The 20,090-nt window shown below is 40.7% G+C and overlaps 1 protein-coding gene across 2 annotated transcripts; it reads right to left on the bottom strand.

The window, feature by feature from the left end:
- Positions 1-2,828: 2,828 nt before the first annotated feature.
- On the bottom strand, positions 2,829-19,662 carry tbx5a (T-box transcription factor 5a). 2 transcript variants are annotated; one of them, XM_086186816.1, is made up of 8 exons: positions 19,485-19,662; positions 18,872-18,966; positions 17,679-17,798; positions 16,776-16,923; positions 11,388-11,540; positions 8,117-8,208; positions 5,641-5,873; positions 2,829-5,555 (listed from the first exon to the last, which is right to left on the bottom strand). In XM_086186816.1, the coding sequence occupies exons 1-8, from the start codon at positions 19,626-19,628 to the stop codon at positions 4,960-4,962; spliced, it is 1,581 nt and encodes a 526-aa protein (XP_086042942.1). In that variant the 5' UTR covers positions 19,629-19,662; the 3' UTR covers positions 2,829-4,959. The 2 variants fall into 2 exon arrangements, with proteins under 2 accessions (XP_086042942.1, XP_086042943.1); XM_086186817.1 differs by having other exon boundaries at positions 2,829-5,552.
- Positions 19,663-20,090: the final 428 nt, after the last annotated feature.

Below are 20,090 nucleotides of genomic sequence, written 5' to 3'. Positions count from 1 at the left end.
CTCTCTCTCTCTCTCTCTCTCGCTCTCTCTGGGTTGTGCCGGCTCTTGGAGAGGATAAGACTGGCGGTGTTGGGGCATCTGGAGCACCGGGGTCACATCGTTCACATCAAAGAGAGCTGGGAGTCTAGGTCAGTGGCCATGGGGCGGCAGAGAGAGTGGAGGGGTAGTTTTAGGGAATTGGGAATAGGATCATGGGGAGTAAAGGAGATGAAGAGGCAGAAGGATGAGTAGAGACAGTGAAAGACGAATAGAGGCGAGAGATACTGTGAGGGTCAAATGATGGGGGAGGGGCAGTGAAAGATTTGTTATAATATCATCTAATATCATCCGCCTCTTAAAACGATCGCCTAGGTCATTTTTTCAAGTTGTTTTCAGAAAACACAAAAAAACTGGAGACAAAAGATCATAAGGAGTTGCTTTAAGGAAAAAAAATAAAAATGACTTCGGCAATCATTTGAAGAAGGTGACAATACGTGACCTACAGTCATGAGTCTATCTGTCCCCTTTCACGTCATTCACCTTTCATCGGTCAGTGGAAACGTGCAGAAACAGAGGTGATCATGTTCACGGCCTCCTATTTTGTCGTGTCCGTGTTCAGTAGAGACTTAGTCCTCGTTCAGACTGCAGGTCTGACTGAGCTCAAACGAAGACTTTTTCTGTCCACACTGTTAATTTCCAAGCGATGCAGTTAAATTTGTTTTGTCCAGAAATCACGAACCTACTTGTACCAAAGGCAGTCAGTTCTCACGGAGAAATGTGTTGTCACAAAAAAAAAAAAGACACTTTGTAACCCTATTTAAGCATCCACACTCACACACATCTGTCGAAACCTGATTTTAATCTGACTTGAAACCACCTCCAAATGTGGTTTGAATGAGATTTGCAAATCCATGATTTCATGTGGTTTTTGGCTCTTCACACTGTGTCAAATCCATCTGGACACACCAAAACTCAGATTTGGGCCGACAGTCTGAACAATGCTGGAATATTTATTTTAATATACCGTATATTATCGCTGATGTCATTATTCTCAGGGGTGAAGACTTTACACACTGTATATCACAGTTTATGTTCCAAAGAGCATTTCTGTTCGATGGACCTGTTCAGTTTCGGCCCAGTACTACCCGAGTGACTGAATGTCCGCTTCAGAAAGGCCTCCCTTTAAAATGTATATTTGGTTGAATTTAGGTTGCAAGGTCAGGTGACTTTGATGACAGGACAACATTTAATCCTGACATCAATTTGATCTTATTTTTTTGTCAGTTGTGTTATGAAATCTAAATTCCAAACGTCACAAGTCTACACAAAATGTGAAGGAATATTTTCTTTGAACAACTCAGTGTCAGAGCATGTCAGATAACAACATCTGCTGTATTCACTCGGAGACGTTGGAGCAGTTATTTACCATTACATCAAAACATTATTTTGTGTCTCTGGAGTTTTTTTTATGTTAAGCAATGGACCAAAGTATAAGAAAACATGTCAGCCCTGTGGTAATAACAGTTTTTCACCCCAGGATAGGCTGAATCTGACAATGTGTGGGGGAGTTGGGGGCAGTTGCATGCTGGGATTGAGCTTCACCAACTACCAGAGATCTACAGGCTACATTAACTTTGACAAAATTACAGGAGAAAGCTGTCATGAAAGAGAAGTGAAGGTCTTGGTGTATCTGTGATTCTCCTGTCCTTTTTATCGTTGTGTTGTTCAGGGCCACTGGAAGGAGTATTAATCTATTATATACAGTATATGTCTTTGAAGGCCCTTTGCTTGGTGTTGATGTGTGAATATTACAGTCGTAGCTACTGTATCCTGTTTTACCTCCAAGTTAAAAGGGAGAACAGTAGTGGCTCCTGAGGTACTAACCTTCGAAACAGCAGCTCTGTAAAGTGAGCTGAACATGTCGATCCTCCCCTAAACTGATAGGAACACAGTCAGTCAGCATTTGTGAGGATCTTCTGATGTAAAATTAGAAGAATCTAAAAAGTACGATGCCCCCAATCAGTGATTGCAGCAGGGTTTTTTTTTTCCTTCACCTCTTAGAGAGTGTATTTAGTTCACTCCAGCAGTGAGTTTAAGATACACACAGATTTAAGAGATTTATCAGGGGTTGTAGTTGTTGAGTAATAAAGGGATGAAGAGGTTATCTAAACAGTAGACATTTAATCCCTTGGATTATCTAGTAAGTAAATGGATAAAGGAAACGAGTGTAATTATTTGGGTCTGATGCTGCATTTGTGTGAGCATCCCGTTGTGTTACAGGCAAATGAATGGCTGATTTACAATCAAAATAGTTTCCTGTTTTAAAGGCCCTCTGTCTCTGCACAAGTGGGCGGAGCTATGATGATAAAGTCATTACACCTCAGGAGCGTCACCTTGGATTCTGTTGCTTCATCTGTGTTAGTAACTCATTATATATAGATTTTTATTCGGTAACTTTCATGTCAGGGTTGGAGTTAGAGTGGCTGTCTAGCAACCAAAGGGTCGCTGGTTCGATCCCGAACCCCACCTCTCGCCCAATATCAGCTGGGATAGGCTCCAGCCCCGCCCCCCCCCCGACCCTTCACGGATAAGCAGTATAGAAAATGGAAGGATGGATGGAACTTTCATGTCATGTGACCCTGTGACTCCAAATAATAAACACAACAGGGCCCTTTGTGCTAATAAGGATGCAGCAAAGCAAACAGGAGTAAATGAGATGTCAATCAGACTCTGGACACGCCCACATATTCTGAACGAACCGTATGTAGAACTACAAATTTTGGATAACATAAATATACTTGAACAAACAAAAGCAACATAGTAAGAACAGACAAACGGTTGCTTTAGTGTTTAAATTTATTGCCAGTTTTCTGTTATGTACATGTTTATTTACAAAGTTATCCATGTGTTTATTTCGATACATTTTGGCAGCTGTATTTTAATCTCCTGTTTTCATTATAAGTATGATTAGAAAAACCTATACAAAACCTTAAAAACAGGCTATAAAAAAAGGAACCTAACTTTGATACATGCAGAAGCAAGCTGATTTACATAGGTGAAAAATAAATACTATTGACAAATAGCGTTCTATTGACTACAAGCATTTAAAGATCCGTCCACATGTGTCTGGTGAAACTAACCTTTGCTGTATGCATCAAGTAAATTTAGCAAATTTACATTCTCTGCGGTGTCCAGCTGCTACTTTACAAGTTGATTTTTTTTTTTACTTCGATTGTCAGAGAAGTGCTATTTTGAGGATGATTAGTTCAAATTTCAGAGCACACACACATACACACTTTTACATACACATTTCCACGTCAAACCGCATGATACGCACTGCTTAACAAACATTTCACATCCCTTTCAAAAACGGGCTGATATTTCTTTATGCAAAAAAAAAAAATCACTTTGTGCAACAGTATGCACAATGACGCAATGCTGAGTTGGATAAATCATCCGTAGGTTTCTCTCCAGTACGTAGAGAGCGTGTTACTACCTTCAGTCCAAATAAATAAGAATAAAACGCTGAAATCCTTCAAGTGTACCAAGAAATATGTAATGAGTTTGCAGTAAAAAAAAAAAAAAAGACAAAAAAAAAGAACATCAGAGGATGTCAGGTATTAGTTAACTGTCAATTTACCAGCTTATAAAATGGTGTGGGATGGATTTCTGAGCTATGCCTTTACTAAGACTATTTCCTGAACAAAAATAGTTCTTATTTCGGTGCCAATTATATCATTTTCCTATGGTGAATATGGATAAATTTGTTTCTAAATGGATGGTTTGGACAGTGTTACTGTTGTTAGACGTCCGTCTGCATTTAGCTTTGAGCTAAAAATATTTGGCTGACATTTTATGAATTCTGGAGTCACCATAAAGTCACGTAGGGGGTGAAATTTCTTTGCGAGTACCTGAAAGGCAAATAAAACTTGAATGACTGAACTGTAAGGTCATAAGAAATGTTGTTGCACAGTCTTATCGATCCCTTAATGTTAACATCTAACTTAAGCTGCTGCATGACAGCACAATAAGGCAACAACACTCACTGTTTTAGCAGGTGCTAATAAAGAATGGCCACACATTCAGACCCGCAGAAACCTAGATTTACTGACTCATTTGAATCCAGTATTCCCTCTTATTCTCTCATCATTTGATTGATTGCTAACCTTTACACTTTTATTCCGTTGAAGGCTGCAGACCCTTCTCAACAGTCACTTTTGACTGAGTTTCTTCCGGTTTAACTAGGCTACAGCGGAGAGCAGTGGCTCAACAAACAGATCAACAGTAACTGATGAGAGTTTGAAACACAATGGAAAAGTAACGAAGCTTCAAATCAGACTATCCTCCTAATGTGAACATGTACCCAGCAACAGGAAAACCAATTCATCCGCTGCACACATTTGAGAGCAAAAGCAAATTCACAAAAGAGACACAACAAAAGCCTCCTCTGCTTCCTCTTCTTTTTTTTTTAAACTTCCACCACAACTTAAATTGGTAACTACTAAAAACATTAAAAAAATGAGAACTCAAGCAAACACAACAGAAGAGGAATGTCCACAAACTTGGAACATCAATACAAAAAAGATTTTGTACTATAAAAGATGACATACCGATCATTCAGATCCCAAAAACATCACCACAAAAGAACACGTTCATTCTGGGGAAGTGTCCGAACCCCTTTTTGTTCCTCTGTTCAGCGTCCGATGCCTTTCCTCTGCAGTCTTTGTGTTGGTTCTGGTCCAGATCCTCTTTCCTCGTCTTTATGTTAGTTTCTTATAAGTGCAGACGATGTGGCAACAAGTTAAGAGATAAGATGCTTTGTTCCTTAGTTGCCAAGTATCCACTACTGTCACTGGACCAACATCAAGATGAACAGCAACACATCTTATAAAAATATAAATATATCTCAACCCTGCCTCATTTGGCCTTATCTCTTTCTTCCTTTTGATAATTTGAACTGTTGACGGTGAAGCAGTTCTTCTAGCTGCTCTCGTTCCACTCTGGCATGATGCTGACACTATGTACAGTGTGGTACTGGTGTGGTGATAGAGTACGTGGTATGCCATGTGTATAGAGGTACTCGTTTCCCTGTAGGCTGGCTGTTGGCGACTGGATCCCAGCCCCAGGGCTACACTGGCGGCCTAGAGTCTGGTGTGTCATGGAGCTCTGGTACATGGCGGCGTGGTGGCCGTCACTCAGCTGTGGAGAGGCGTGGCTTCCCACTCCACCAAGTCTGGACACCAGAGACCCTGAGGTGAAATGAGCGGAGAAGTGCTGGTAGGGTAACCGCTCCATTGGTTGCATGGTGCTGACAGAGCAACTCCCATAGGGCGAGACGCTGGCCCAGGTGTTGCAGCTGATGTCCTCCAAACTGGGAACAGGTTCGGCCCCCTGTGAGGCGCTGGCGTACATACAAGCCTGCCGCTGGCTGGATTCACTGCGGTAGGGCCCTCCAGCCAGGCCGAGGCTCTGGGCGTAGCTAACCGGGCGATAGTAATGATCCTCCTCACTGGATGAGCTCTCCAGATAGGCCTTCTTGTAGCTGTGCTCACCTGAATGGCAGTCATCCTCCACTGCTGATGGAGCAACAGAAGTGAACAACAGTCATACTCAGCTGTTATCGTCCCATCATTTCGTGTTTATAAAAACTGGACCTCCTACCTTTCCTCTTTATGCAGTGGTAGTCCTGGCTGTGCTCGTGGGGGAGGGGATAAGAGCCTGACTGCGGCAGCATGTCCTGTGAGGTGCTTGTAACTCCGTTCTCACACTGGGAGTACTGGGAGCTCAAGGTGCTCGGGGTGGACATGCCCTGGACTTCTCCGCTGAATGGACTCTGGCTGGAGCCCACCCTTTGGCGGACTGTACTACGAGGCACTACTGGGTAATCCTTGGTACTATGTGCAAACACACACAAAAATAAACACACACAGTTGTTACTAGTTATCTGGAAGTGAACTCAGTGGATTTTATCAGCCCATTAAATGCTTGTTATCAGTTGTGATTAGGAGCACATATTTGAGCTGGTAGGACCTTATTTTTCAAATTGCAGTCCAAGAGACAGACGTGTTCTGGCAACCGTAGCAATTCTATGAGGATAGAAGTTTCAACACTTTGATTTGATTGAGACACATTTTTATTTAGCAAGGTACGCACAAAAACACTTGGTAATTGTTCACATGAGAACGGTTTCAACGGTAACAGGAAGCCAACACTCAGCACTCGCGACACGAAAACAGCTGCACAGTATATACACTCCCCGTCAGTGACTGTACGATATTCAAATATCAGGTCGACGCGGCAACATTCAAAATGGCTTTTCCCACTTTTAACAATAGTCTCCCGTAGATCTAACCATCCATCCCCTGCTCCCTCCACCTTTGCATACAGATATTTTTCTCCTTTCACTGATGTTATGTGACTTTGTACTTTTGTGTGGTTGTAATGACTCCGGCCACTAGATGGCATCTGTCAATTACATTTTGTTTCCACCAGTTGTATTTGCGATCCCCGGTGGAGGACAGGCGGAGTCCACATAAGGAGGTTGAAGTGGTGGATGGATCAAACATTGTAAAACAAACTGCAGACTTATGTCGCTAATGTCACATAATTTCCGTAATCTGTTCAATATGAGGTAGTAATTTTAAGATAATTCACAAATATCTATGTCAATAATGGCACACAGCCCAACTCCTCTGGTTATATGCTGCCTCCTATACATTTGGAGGGCGTCGTATGACACACTAGCTCGTGGAGTTGAGTTACACCTGGTACCTTTTCTTGTAGTGGTTTATTAAGAATAATAATAGAACATAAAACACCCTCTCACCTACTGGTCAGTGGCGTTTGAAGCGCTCTGATGGCAGTGATAACAAGCCTGATTTATTTATATTACAAATCATATTTTAATGTGCTTATATAAGAGAGAACTAGCAATTTTAATATTTTAATCCCCTTAATTGGCTTCCTCTAGAAATGTGATTCCCACTGAGATCACACAGTGACAGACTCCTCAGGGGCGAAAACACCAGTTTGTATTTCACTCCTATTAATCCACAGGATCCGTCAATCGATCATTCTGTGGCCTGGTTTTGCAATAAGCTCTCAAATCAAGATAGTAACCAAGAGCAGACGTGCAAAACGCACTGTACTCCACTTACTACTTACAATGGCATGTAAGATTGATAGCGTGGTTTGGACTCAGACCAAACTCATGTTCAAGTTTTGATAGGGGAAACGCATATCAAGCAAAATATTGTATTATATCGTGGCATGCACTCACTCAAACCAAGACAGTGGAGCTTCTGCCCACATCGAATACTCCATAAATGAACATGTATCAAAAAACAAAAAAACAAAAAGAAAAGAAGGGTGGAAATCTTGCTATTGTTCTGCAGCTCTGATTTGGGATTTCTACATTTGAATGCCCACACTGGCTAGGAAGAGGAGGAGAAGGAGGAGGAGGAGGAGGCGGAGGAAGAAGAGGAAGAGGAGGAGGAGGAGGAGGAGGAGGGGGCTTTAAGTTTCAAAACCAGATTTTCCCCTTTGAAAATGTGTTTTCCATGCAGTATGGACACACACTCCATCACTCATCTGGACTGAATAATGCAGAGAGAGAGAGCGTGCGCGCGCGAGAGCGAGAGAACGAGAGCGAGAGAACAATATGGTCATGTATTACCATGGCTGCTCGGACCAAGTGATACCACCAGTTCTAATGCATGTACACACACGTAAAGACACACACACACACACACACACTTGGAACATCCTGGTATATAGAACGAATTGAGTGGAAGGGAGATGTTGCAGTCGTGTTTCAGAGGTTCTGCCAGATCAGCCATAAAAGTCCTCAAAGCAAAAACTGGCAGAAGCGCAAGAGCTACACTTACATCACTGAAAATAACACTCACTGAAAATAACACTCATAACTGGCTTGCATTAGAGTGATTGAAGTGGCAGCGTGGGGCTTGTTAAGTGACAGTGTGATCAGGATGTTAGTAATCCCTGTCTAATTGCATTTATTTGACATCACTTCATGTCAGTATTTCCATTCACGGAAGCCACAGATCGATGAAAGGCCGCTGATACAACTCCCCAACAAGAAATGACGAATACAAAAGAAAACAACACAAAAACATACCTTTGCATTCTGGACATCCGGTGTAGCTCCATGTCGTCGCTTCCACGAAAGCCTTTTGCAAATGGGTTGTTTTCAATTTTCAGCTGGGTAATCTGAAACAGGAAACGTTAATCAGGAACTACTCAGATCACCCAACATTTTGGTAAATCCGCTTGAGCTGTGTTAATTGTACCGATAGCATTTCTTTTTTTTTTTGATGAGATGTGTTTTCAACAATTTGGGATTAGCGCTCATACAAGTAGTCCCCCACAAAAGAATTAGACAAAATTTCCAGAGTTTAAATGTCGTTAACCGTGATTAAAACAATTAAATAAAGCAGGTTTTAAATAAGGCACATTTGCACTGCACAGTATGACTCATTAAGATTATAAACGTTCTTCTCAGCTGCTGAATTACAAAACTACTAAGAACTGAGTTTGTGCAGAACGCACTTTATAGCGATAATCCCACAGTTTCATGCACTGTTTACGCGACAAAAATCCTACTGTAGTTTACTTCTTGCTTATTTTTTCGATTGAACACACACATAATCGTATATGTGCTGGCTGACGTTTCGACATTTGTTTTAGCTTTTTATTATATCAGTTTTCTTTCTTGATGTTTTCAGTTGACTTGCGCTGTTAAACTGTCACCAGACATCATTTTATAGAATATCTACAGGTTCTTGTTCTTCTTTTGCACGGACATTTGAGATAGGAGGTGTAGACTGATCGTTTTCAGCCTATCAGTTAAAGATTTTCAATGGAAAAAAAACAAACAACATCTTTGTATATTCATGTCATCTGGGGATTTTTCACCAAGGAAAAGAACAGCAGGCATTTTTTACTTGACTTTGAAAAAAAATGTTGCTACACACTTTATAGTATTTTTCTACAACTCAATGCGAATTCTTTTGATTTATGTAAAAAAAAAAAATGCAGATATTGTTTTGAAATTCATTCATTCACAAAAGAAAAAAAAAAAAAAAGGAAGCAAGTTAATCCCAGAGAGGTTCAGCACAATCCGGGGATATCCCTCCCTCTCGAGAGCCGTGGTTTCTGGCAGGTAATTAGTTGGCAGCTCTTGCGTGCTTCCAGCTTTCTGACAAGACTGGAAGTTCGTCTGCACGCTGGCTGACACACTCAGCAAACCTTGTAAAATCTCTTGTGTGACACTTTGCAAGCTTCTTGTTAACACGCAGTCTGGCGGAGCACGTATGGATTGTTCAGAGCCCTCTTGCACTCTTGTTACCCTCTTCTGAGACCAAAAAAAATAATAATCTAACTAAAAAGAATGACCTGAGCAGAGATAATCAAACCGAAGAAAAGACTATAATTGTCAAAACGTGAGTTCCTTCCTCCTGACTGGGCTCAGAGGATGGAAATAATCACAGCAGAGGATTTGGATGCTGGTAAAAAATAATTTAGAGACAATCAAGCAAAACAAAAACAAACAAAAAAAATGACATGACTTCAAAGATACACAGTTTTACAAGGCTGTTTAAAAGTGGAAATATGTTTATAGAACAGCCTTGATAAATATGTTTCCAGATGTGTTTTGCCATTTTACCTCCCAGATTTTTTTTTTTTTTCTGAAAGGGAAATACTTGAAGATTTCAGAAATAAAACCTCAAAATGTAGAGTTGGTCATCGGGGAAAAAAATAGTTTGGATTTTTTTTTTCTTACAGCAGTGAAAAGACTTAAAAAAAGCAAAACAAACAAAAAAACCCCACTTCATTTTGCGTTTTCATTAGCCGAGAATCCAGCAGGTGAATTGGACACATGCCTGCAGCGCGTATTACTTTGGCAGATGTGAAACTGTTTGATTAGACAGTTGTTGTAAAGCGCCTGGAAATCAGAAATGCTTGTTTTTCCGCAGGTCTGGAAAGCCCCAATAATTAGCCCGGGGGTTACGATCTCAGCCCCCAATAACATGTTTGAAAAATAATGAATGGTTTCTACAGAAAGTTGGTCATTTTGCACTTCCTGTTCCCAGAAGTTATGAAGGAGACCCTGGATTGGCTGAAGGGACATTATGAGCTTTCGCCCCATTCACCCCTGTTCCCTAAACTAAAAACATATACGCCTACACGGTTAAATGACGTTAAACAGACGCTGTTTACACATATTTGTATTCTCAAGATCCCCCCCCCCCTCACACACGTATATGGAAAGTAAATACCGAGCTGCATTTCATGCGTCAGTAAGGTCAGACTGAAGTGGCGCATGATTCATTGCACAAATTATATTTGTTACACGTTTTTCGGTTTTTAAAATTCAATCTTCAAATATGTCAATTAGGCGCGCTTCAACTATATAATTCATCGATACCATGAAACGAAATAAGACGTGAATGAACTTCAGGAATCTGGGCGATAGTGAAAGATAATTTTCTTTGAAGTTTTTTTTTTCTTCCCTGAACTAAAATTATTTTATTATTCTTTAATGTTGCAGGAACAGTGAATATACATTTGCAACAAAAAAAAGAAGCCATATCATTCTAGAGCAAACAAGTCCATGTAACATTTGCTGCTTTAAAAAAATGGCACGAAATATTTGAAAGTTGGCGAACACGACGCGTATATATATTCACTTATTACGAATAATATTCATATGTGTATAATAATAATAATAATAATAATAATAATAATAATAATAATAATAATAATAATAATAATAATAATAATAACAGCCGTGCCAGGGGGTTTTCTGCAGCTCTTCTCTAACTCAGAACTCGTCTGGAGGTCAGTCGTCGTCTCGTCGGGTATCTGCTGATTTCTCTCGTCTGTCAGAGCCTCCGCGTGATAACAGACATTTACAGCTGACAGGGACAAGGACTTGAACTTCTCAGAGACCAGAGACTTTCATTTACTCCCCTTCCATCAGCACATGCGGGTATAAGTTGAAGATTTGAATTAAATCGCTTTATTTATTTATTTTTTTCGGGGGGGGGGGGGTCATTTTAGACAATTGTTCTAATTTTGGTGGTTGTTTTATTTGCGCACGTCCGTGTACGCTGCTTTTGTCCTGTCCAGGTGTTTGATCAGCCTTCTGCATTCCTCGTCCACACGCAGGCTACTTTGTCAATAAAGTTTCTTGTTTTGTTTGATTATTAATGCTGGCAGATCTTTACATGCGCGCTTGTTTGCCTAATTGTTCAAATAAAAACAACATATAAAATGGACTGTGGTTTTATTTACTATGTCACATGGTGCAATAAAAAAAAACAACCCCCCCCCCCAACAAAAAACAAAAACAAAAAAAACCAGGTCTGACGTGTCCCAGGACTCACCTTGTGGTTCTGGTAGGACGTCACCGCGATGAAGGCCGTCTCGGGGAAGACGTGCGTGCAGAAGGCCGTGTTTTTCGAGCCAAAGCCGTTATTTTCATCCGCTTTCACGATGTGGATCCTCGGCTGGTACTTGTGCATTGAATTGAGGATGATCTACAGTCAAGAAGACGGACACACACACACACACACACACACACACACACACACACACACACACACACACACACACACACACTTTTTAACTTTGGGGACAAGCTGGGATGCTAAAAGGTGAAATATGAGAAAAACTGAAGAGGGTTCTGATTGTTGCTCGTGCTGAAAAGTACGGAGTGCGTATTATTTGGACTTCAGGGCTCAGCTTACTCATTAACATGTCGTGAAAAAATTAAGAAGAGGTTATGCGTTTAAAAGTAAGAAATAATCTGATTATTTGTTAACAAAAACAGGTAAAATGCAAAAACATGCTTTGACTGCTGGGATGAAGGTAAAATTCCTCAATCTCTGAATTTTTTGAGTCAATAAATAGTTTTTTGAAAACCTTCTTGTATGAATAAAACTTTTATTGCACAAGAAAAAGTCATAAAACTTTTACTATTTCAAAAACATTTCTAAGAAATCCCACCACCTATTTTTCATTTTTTTATTTCAACCATTCTGCTCAATAAAAGACTTTCAGCCTGAACTGAAATAAAACTTTCCGTGTCCAACTCCAAAATCATTAGTGTGTTTGCAGAAAACAAATTCACAACAACCATGTTTTAAAGGCAAAGAGTCATGCAGTCTTTTGTTCCCCCTCGAAGCTGCTGGTGCTAAGTGACCACTAGCATGGTGACACACAGCTGGACTTGAATTTGTCTTACTTTTTTGTTTTTATTAAAGATAAAAACCTCCTCTCGCCCCCCCTCCTGTTAACACCCACTTTTCTGCACCCCCCCCCCTTCCATCTCTTATCTTAAAGGTTCTTTTTGTACCTGCCTTTCAGCATGAGGAGAGAGCAGGAATCGCCCTGACCTCCAGTACCTGAGGGGGCATCCAGGAGTGCTATGCTTGTGCGCGCACATGCGCACACGCGCACGCACACACACACACACACACACACACACACACACACACACACACACGGGTCTTTTCTGTAGAGCCGAGTGAACCATAGAGGCCATAGATGGATACAATGGTCATCCATTATTAATGTCCAGTTGAACTTGATCTAATTTCATGCTGCGATAGGTTTTAATGGTCTGAAACTGGGTAAAAATCGTGCTCCCACAGCCTGACGTGCACTTTGTAAATGCAATTATCGTTTAATGGAAGTTAGTGACCCCGTATGTAGTAGACAGAAAACACTTCCAGTTTACGGCGTATAAAAACACCGAACAAGGTTTCCAGCTCAAATTTTGTTTAGGTAATATTTTTCTGCACAAAAGTGTCGGTTTGTTCCAAGAATGTTCTTTGTAAAGGTAGGACGGCATTTCCAGAACATAAATCAAAACATCCTCAGAATGTAGCCATGAAAAGTTTTACCCATTCCCTGCCATTTTTAAATTTGACATCCTTGAAATATTCTGTAAAAATGTGTTTAAAACATTTTCTTTGACATCGCTTTGCTAATGATAGCCAATATTGTGGGAAGGAACAGATTTACCAAAAACACCTCTGATTTAGAAAACTCTTTTCCAACTTTATTATAGGGAATGTGTTTATTTTCATGTTGCTTAGAAATACCATCTTGTAAATATAGAAACATATGTGTCCTTGCGTTGGGAAGCCATATATTCTCAAGCACACGCTTCAACTCTGTGTCATGGCGTTTAAACTTACACTAAAAATGAGTCCTTTTTTTTTTTCCCTTTTACAAATATCTGAACAAAAACAAAAAAACAAAACAACAGTATTTTCCCATGAATCCATTACTGGCTTATTTACTGTCTGCGCAGATACGACCAAGATTGGGACAAACCACAACAAGTCCATCAGCATGCCGCTGACCACACTGGATGGTTTTAGAAGCTAAAAATGTCCGCCACAACTCATTTTTAAAAGTTGCATGGAAATCTCTATTTCACCCTGGAAAAATACCACAGTCCACTAACTGTGGGCTCCATAAGTCCAGTATGTGTTAGTAGGGGGCTAATGGGGGTAGGGGTGTTTCTGTAGACCACCCACCGGGGCTCCAGCACACGCCTCGTCTCCCTGGTTCAACCGCTGCCCTGCCTGGGTGCCTGTATCTCTGCCCCCCCCCCCCCTCCCCTCCCCCCTCCTCCTCCGGATGATAGTATTTAATGATAGTGAGGGATCACTTTGGGTCTCAAGCCGCTGCCCTTTGCTTTCAAGTTCCCCCAACATCAGAGAGTTTCCCTGAGCCTCGGGATTAGCAGGCTTTGTACACCATCATCTATTGCTCATCGCACACTGCCATTCAAGTATAAACAGTGCAGTCCTCACACTCCACCCTCCTGGCCAAAACATGTGTGGGAAGAAAGGGGGACCAGGGCGGCAGCGAATGGAGCGAGGGAGGAGGGAGATAAATAACACAAAGAAATATTCCAGGAGATCAAAAAGCAAAATCTGCAGCTCTGGATGAGACAAATTATTGGAATAAAGATAAAAACAAACAAACCATAAAAGGCTTAATCTTATCATGAGAGCAGTCTCTTTTTTTTTTTTTTTTTTTAAACTTGAGCTACTATGACACTCGTGAGTTCTTAAGCTAAAATTCATCATATCCAGTCGTGATGTCCCAAGAAAATTACCTCATGACATGTATTTACTCAAGAGAGGCTGACAGAAATATTTTTAAAATCCTCATGTTCACAATTTGAACTGAAATATAATTAACCGGCATAATTTAATTCATACACTCCAAAACCTTAAGCACTTTTCTCACTAAATTAATATGCCTTTTACAGTTAGTGTTTACATCGCCGCCATTTTCACGAGACACTGTTGCACTCTGAGCTGTTGAAATCTGATTCATTTGAAACTAAATAAAGCTCTTGTATAAAATAAATAAATAAACAAAACAACAACAACAACAACAACAACAACAAAAAAACCTCTCCAAAATTCCAGCTTCATTGTTGTCTAGCTCTTTTACAACAGCCCCTGAGCTGGTAACTCGCTCAAATGTGTGTAATTACCATAAAATTCTAGAGGAAAAAGCGTCTGCTTCGGGCTCATCCCTAATTGGTCCATCAGCAATGCTCTCATATCTCCCTGCTAGTAATTACAAATCCTCCACTACAGTTATTTCATCCAGCTGGACCAACAAGATGATGAAATATATTTCTGGCCAGCCAACAGCATTTCATTTATGAATCCCATGGTGCTGTCTCCAAGCAGGAAAAAAAGTAAAGAAAAAGAGGGCGAGTGAAGAACCACTGCAACCAATCAAAAATGCACTTTAACCTAAAATTTACAACATTCCAACTCAGCTCCGGTTTCATTTCACCAGCTGGTCTCTGGCAGGGCAACAATCACTGTAGGTGCCATGTGGATAGATGGTGTTTACAGAACATATGCACCTTCTACGCTGGTGCTACGAGAGGTTTCGTGATAACTTCACTGTCACTGGAGACCCCGATATGAGAGGCTCTGCATGTTGCAGGTTCATGGGAATAAAACTGACATTAGCAGCGTAACAGCAGCTGTTTTGATTTGAACTTAATGCCTCTTAAAAACAAGAAAGGTTATCTTCTAATTCAGGTTTGCCAGCTTTTCCAAATATCTAAATTCAAAGCAGCTTTTTGCACCCCCCCCCCCAAAAAAAAAAACCCTCATAATTGTTTTTCTTTGCTTTAATGACCGGGCCTGTTAGAAAGAAAGCTAATGGTGCTTCTACAAGACAACGAAATTGGCCTCAATGTGGCCTTCAATTTAAGTTCTTATGAAAAACAGCCGCCTACAAGCACATTAATAGCATGGAAACAGGATGATGAAGTAAGTGATGTGTATGCTTTCTGTTCTGGATAAGACAGAAATCAAAATGCTATGGGTCCACATAGCGAGGGTGCAATAATTAGGAGTTTAAGTTAGGAAATGGGTACCATGCAGGCCTGAATAAAAAAAAAAAAAAAGAAAAGGAAAAAAAAAGTGCCCCCCCCCTTCTAATGCAAGCTGCTTCCACCATGTTAGTAGGGGGTACTATAATAAACTTTAGCTGTAATAAAGTACTAAATAGGTTGGTGGATTCTCGGACAAAACTTGTTATTTTACTTTGAAGGGTGAAAGATACAAAATTAAATTATTTCCTGTTTTGAGAATTAATATCCCCCCCCCCCCCCCCCCTCACTGTGGTGTAATTAAGTAAGAAGGACCAGCAATGCACGGGTGCACATCTCAGGAGGAAATTAGAGTGCATTTTTTCAACCATTTCTCTTGGATAGAAATCATGTTTAAGTTAACTGAATCAAGAATTATTTGTATGAAAATAGTAGCTTTTTTTGTTTTAAAAATCAATATGTCCCCCCCCCCCCACAGAAGGGTGTAATTTGCATTTCATCTACTTCAGAATACAATTTGCAGAGTTTTTTAATTCATTCTATCATTTTCTTTCAAAATTTAAACGGATGAAAAAAGTACATCACCCTGAATATTCTTGGATAAAGTTTGTTTTCCGAATTTCAGATTGAGAAAACTTTATGGTCTGTCCTAACAGAAAATCCTCTTGATGATTTGACTTGTTTTTTTTGTTTAAAGCAAAAAAATAAAATAATGTATGGGCGAAAAAATAAAAACTGAAAAACCATGAGGTGACTAATTTGACACAGAAAAAAAATAAAGGGGGGGGGGGCAAAAGGAAATACCCAGTTCATACATACAACATACCTTGACAACACCTAGATCATCAAAAACAGCAACTTGAGTTTGTGGATGCTGATTTTATTTTATTTTATTTTTTTTGTGCGACGAATTTAACAAGAAACATTCCTTCTAATATTTATTCATGTTGTGATTTCTTTCTTTTTTTTAAACAAAGTTGTTCTAAGTTTTTCCAAGCAAATTTTAATTCACGATCTTAAAAACTGAAGGAATCATTTGTCATCTCTAAATACCACCGGCAGCTAATCTTAAAAAAACAAAACAAAAAACTCTTATTTTGAAATTTAACCTTGTATGAACAAGTTCACAATGTATTCGAGCTTTCTTAATTATTATTTTATTACTATTATTATTGTTATAAGAAACCGCTGATTTTGCTATTTTTACTATCCATTACTCAAGAGTGTAAACTAAGAAAAAGTGTTAATCGAGAGGAAAACCAGCACGTGAGTTTTAGAAGCAATGAGCGAGTAAAACCACACACTCAGATATTTTTTTGAGACCTGATTATTTATCACCCTGGCAGAAAGGACTTGTGACATAGTAGAAATGACAGACTCGGGCACCTACGTGTCCGAACGGGTCCAGGTGGTTGTTGGTCAGTTTCAGCTTTTGAAAGGAGACGAGTTGCCGCATCCAGTGCGCCCCGGTAGCCGGAGAGTCCGGGTGAACGTAGAGCCTCCCGGGCATGGCGGGCTCGGCCTTCCCGGTGACAGACCTGGATCATATCAGCACAGTCACACAGTCGCACCTTTCTGGCGGCCTCGCAGCCACGTACCTGACGTCACCTCAATCGCTCTATGTCCTGGCAGAGGCCGTGCAGGATGATAATTAGACTACAATTCCCATCAAACCTCATAAGTCTGTTATGCTAGCAAAACTGAGAGGTGAATGAAGCTAATATAATGAAAATATCAAAATATGGAGGTCCCGCATTTGCAGGATCAAACGAAACGGAAAGAAAGTAGGTCACCACGTATTCCATCGTTATTAGATCAAGAGAAGAAGAGTCGGGGACCTCCACGTCATTATGGCTGGTGTTGCTACGTAATTATCCTTACCTAAGTATCTCCTCATTGGGAGGCACTGACCCAAACAAGACATTCCTGTCCAAGGTTAGAAAGATCGACATGACACTAAACAAATAGCCAGAGGCTTTGAAAGGAGGCCTTGTTGCAGTAGGCGGGTTGAGTTATATAGGAGAAGCCATTTAACACCGAGAATCAGCTCCTGCAGAGACGCGTCTCCCTGCTGACGCTGCTCCTGGCAACCATCAGAAAACACACAGTTCATAATTCTCCTGGAAGGAATACGTTCACTTCCGATTCTCGTCCATTAGGACAAGTATATAAAATTTCCTAGTGGAGGAGAGTGCACCCCCCCCCCCTCCAAAATTGAAAAAACGACCCCCGTTACTGTGAAACACCCTCCAGCTACAATTCTAGACGTGTTTTTGAGTCGTATTCTACGTACCATTTATTATCAGCAAACTTGTAGCGATGGTCATCCGCAGGAACAACATCCATCAGGAGGATGTATTTTGTTTTGGGGTTTAGTCCCGTAACTTTCACCTTAAAACTGGGGAACATCCGCCTGTGAGGAAGAGAACACGGGTTACACACCCCGACGAGCGACGGACAGAAACACGTTTCACTTCTTTTTTTGTTTTTCTTTTGTTTTTGCAGCAGCAGAGCCCAAGAATCCACAAACTTTTAACAAAACCGAAAACTCTGAATGAAACTATACCTTTTATTAAGAATGACGTTTTCATCCTTATTTTTAAAACTTGTTAATTTAATTAATGCAGTTAAACGGAGCTTCAATAAACTATAAGATACATTTTAAAAAAGGAGAAAAGTGTGTGTATCACGGGGCAGCTGTCAATCTGAAAAACACACACACACACACAAAATGCGAGAAACGTTGAGCACTGAGTCTCACGAGTCAGAGGAAACATGATGTGCAATGACGTTTCACGCCAAAAAAACAAAAAAACAGGAGGAAATGACCGGGGACTTTCTGCAGCTGTGAGAAAGAAAGAAAGAAAAAACGGCTTTACGGGCAGTGAAATGAAGCGGCGTTCAATTCTGAATGATCATCATTAATTATACATATATTTGAGCCGCTTTGACACGTGTAAGACACCGGCAATCACCGTGCGTGAGCATGTTCACACACTCAGCCGACGCGCGCTCCTGTGGCTGCAGTCTGAGGTGTGACTGAAGCTGACAGCGAAATGTGTGAGACGCAAAAAGAAAGAAAGCAAAAATAACGTGTTGCTGCAAAAGCTGGGAAGTTGAAAGTTGTGCAATTCTTGCACAAATATGCAAATAAAAAAAAACCCCGTCCGTTTATTTTTAGTGTGTATCGAGTGACGCGCAGCACGAGTGGTTCATATTTGGTCCCTTTGCTCCCCCAGGCTGCGTGTCCCACCTGGGCCACCCAAAAAGCCTTCACACCCGTGGTGTTGCAGAGCGCTAAAGCGGCCACAAGATGATCTGTGTTTTCTTTGTGGTTCCTCACAGGATATTTTAGATCCGAGCCAGAAGAGAATCTACTAAAAACAAAATTCATCACATACATCGAGTAAACACGCAGCCAGAAAAAAACCCCCAACTCTCAGTGTTTTTGTTTTCGTCTTAAGAATTAAATGTTTGCCATCTTACCTTCCGGCTTTGGTGATGATCATCTCGGTTCCCACCTCGTGAAACTTCATCCAAAGTTCCCTCTCATGCAAGTAGACTTTTATTCCCTCCATTCCCTTCAAAATAAAACATTTTTGAACTTGATGCAATGACGTTAAAAAGAATTGCTGCACACCGGCGTTTGGCTTTTTTGTTTGTTTGTTGTGAAGGTTTTAGCCTGTTGCTAATTTAGCAGATAGGGGCGGAAAATTATTATTATTATTTTTTAAATTACAAGAAACATGAAGAAAAAGTGCAGAGGCCTGAGTTATTAAATAATGGACGTGCATCCTTCAAATCTGCCTGCATTACCAGTCTTTGACGCACAAATGCCTGGAGAGGTAAATCTAATCATGCAGGCCTATCTATCACCCGCATGGGTGAAGTTAGAAAATCCAGCTAAAAAGCGCGTTGAAACTCGCTGTGATTTGTTTAAACACTGTAGTTGATTTCCAGAGATCACTTCAAACATTTTAAAACTACAGCAGAGCCTGAACAACCCCCGTGGACGTCCTCTTGTCTTGTACGGCACACGCAAAGGTACATAAGTAGTCGTCTACGACCTCGCAGGCTGCGGCGGCCTGGTGGCACTGACCTGCTGGATGTAAGTGGTCTGCGATGACGGGGATTTACTCGAGGTTCCATTCTGTTTCTCTGACTTGTTCTCGCTCGGTAGTTCTCTTGAGTCCGAGCCACCAGGAGAGTTTTGGAGACCAAAAGTTTCCTCTTGGTCCGCCATGACTGAAGCTCCCCCCCTCCCCCTAAAAAAATTATCGTCCAAAACAGTCTGTAATCCCCCCCCCCAACAGAAAAAGAGATGTCAGTATCAGGGGACACACACATACACACATCTATTTTATAAGGATGCTACACTAATTATATGAATTAAAGGAAGAAGCATTTAGCAAAAAAACAAAACAAAAACAGCTGAATTTGAAATGCTGAGTGCTTTTAGTAAAAGTATGATGAACGTTACTTCTTATCAAAGGTGTCATAGAAAAGTCCACGCAAATCCAACCTGCTGTTGCCGAATAGATTCGAAATAACAAGACAGACATCAACATTCTGTAAAAAAGTCCAAACACGGGTTTGACACATTAAAGCACCAGAACCAGTCTAATATAGGAACCACTTTTGCTGGTGTTCCTTCAGCCCAACAGGACGTTATTCGAATTATAAACTGCAGCGGCAACGTGACACT

The sequence above is a fragment of the Aulostomus chinensis genome, chromosome 19 (genome assembly GCF_037954235.1).
Source record: "Aulostomus chinensis isolate RoL2024-O1b breed Wild chromosome 19, RoL_Achi_v1.0, whole genome shotgun sequence".
Taxonomy (NCBI): domain Eukaryota; kingdom Metazoa; phylum Chordata; class Actinopteri; order Syngnathiformes; family Aulostomidae; genus Aulostomus; species Aulostomus chinensis.
This window is presented reverse-complemented; position numbering and strand designations above follow the sequence as displayed.

Excerpts from the sequence above, each read along its gene's own strand:
- tbx5a (XM_086186816.1), bottom strand. The coding sequence starts at position 19,628 with ATGGCGGACCAAGAGGAAACTTTTGGTCTCCAAAACTCTCCTGGTGGC. Across the intron at positions 18,967-19,484 it reads AGACCACTTACATCCAGCAG|GGAATGGAGGGAATAAAAGT; the intron begins GTCAGTGCCACC and ends TTTATTTTGAAG. Across the intron at positions 8,209-11,387 it reads CGTCCTACCAGAACCACAAG|ATTACCCAGCTGAAAATTGA; the intron begins GTGAGTCCTGGG and ends TTCCTGTTTCAG.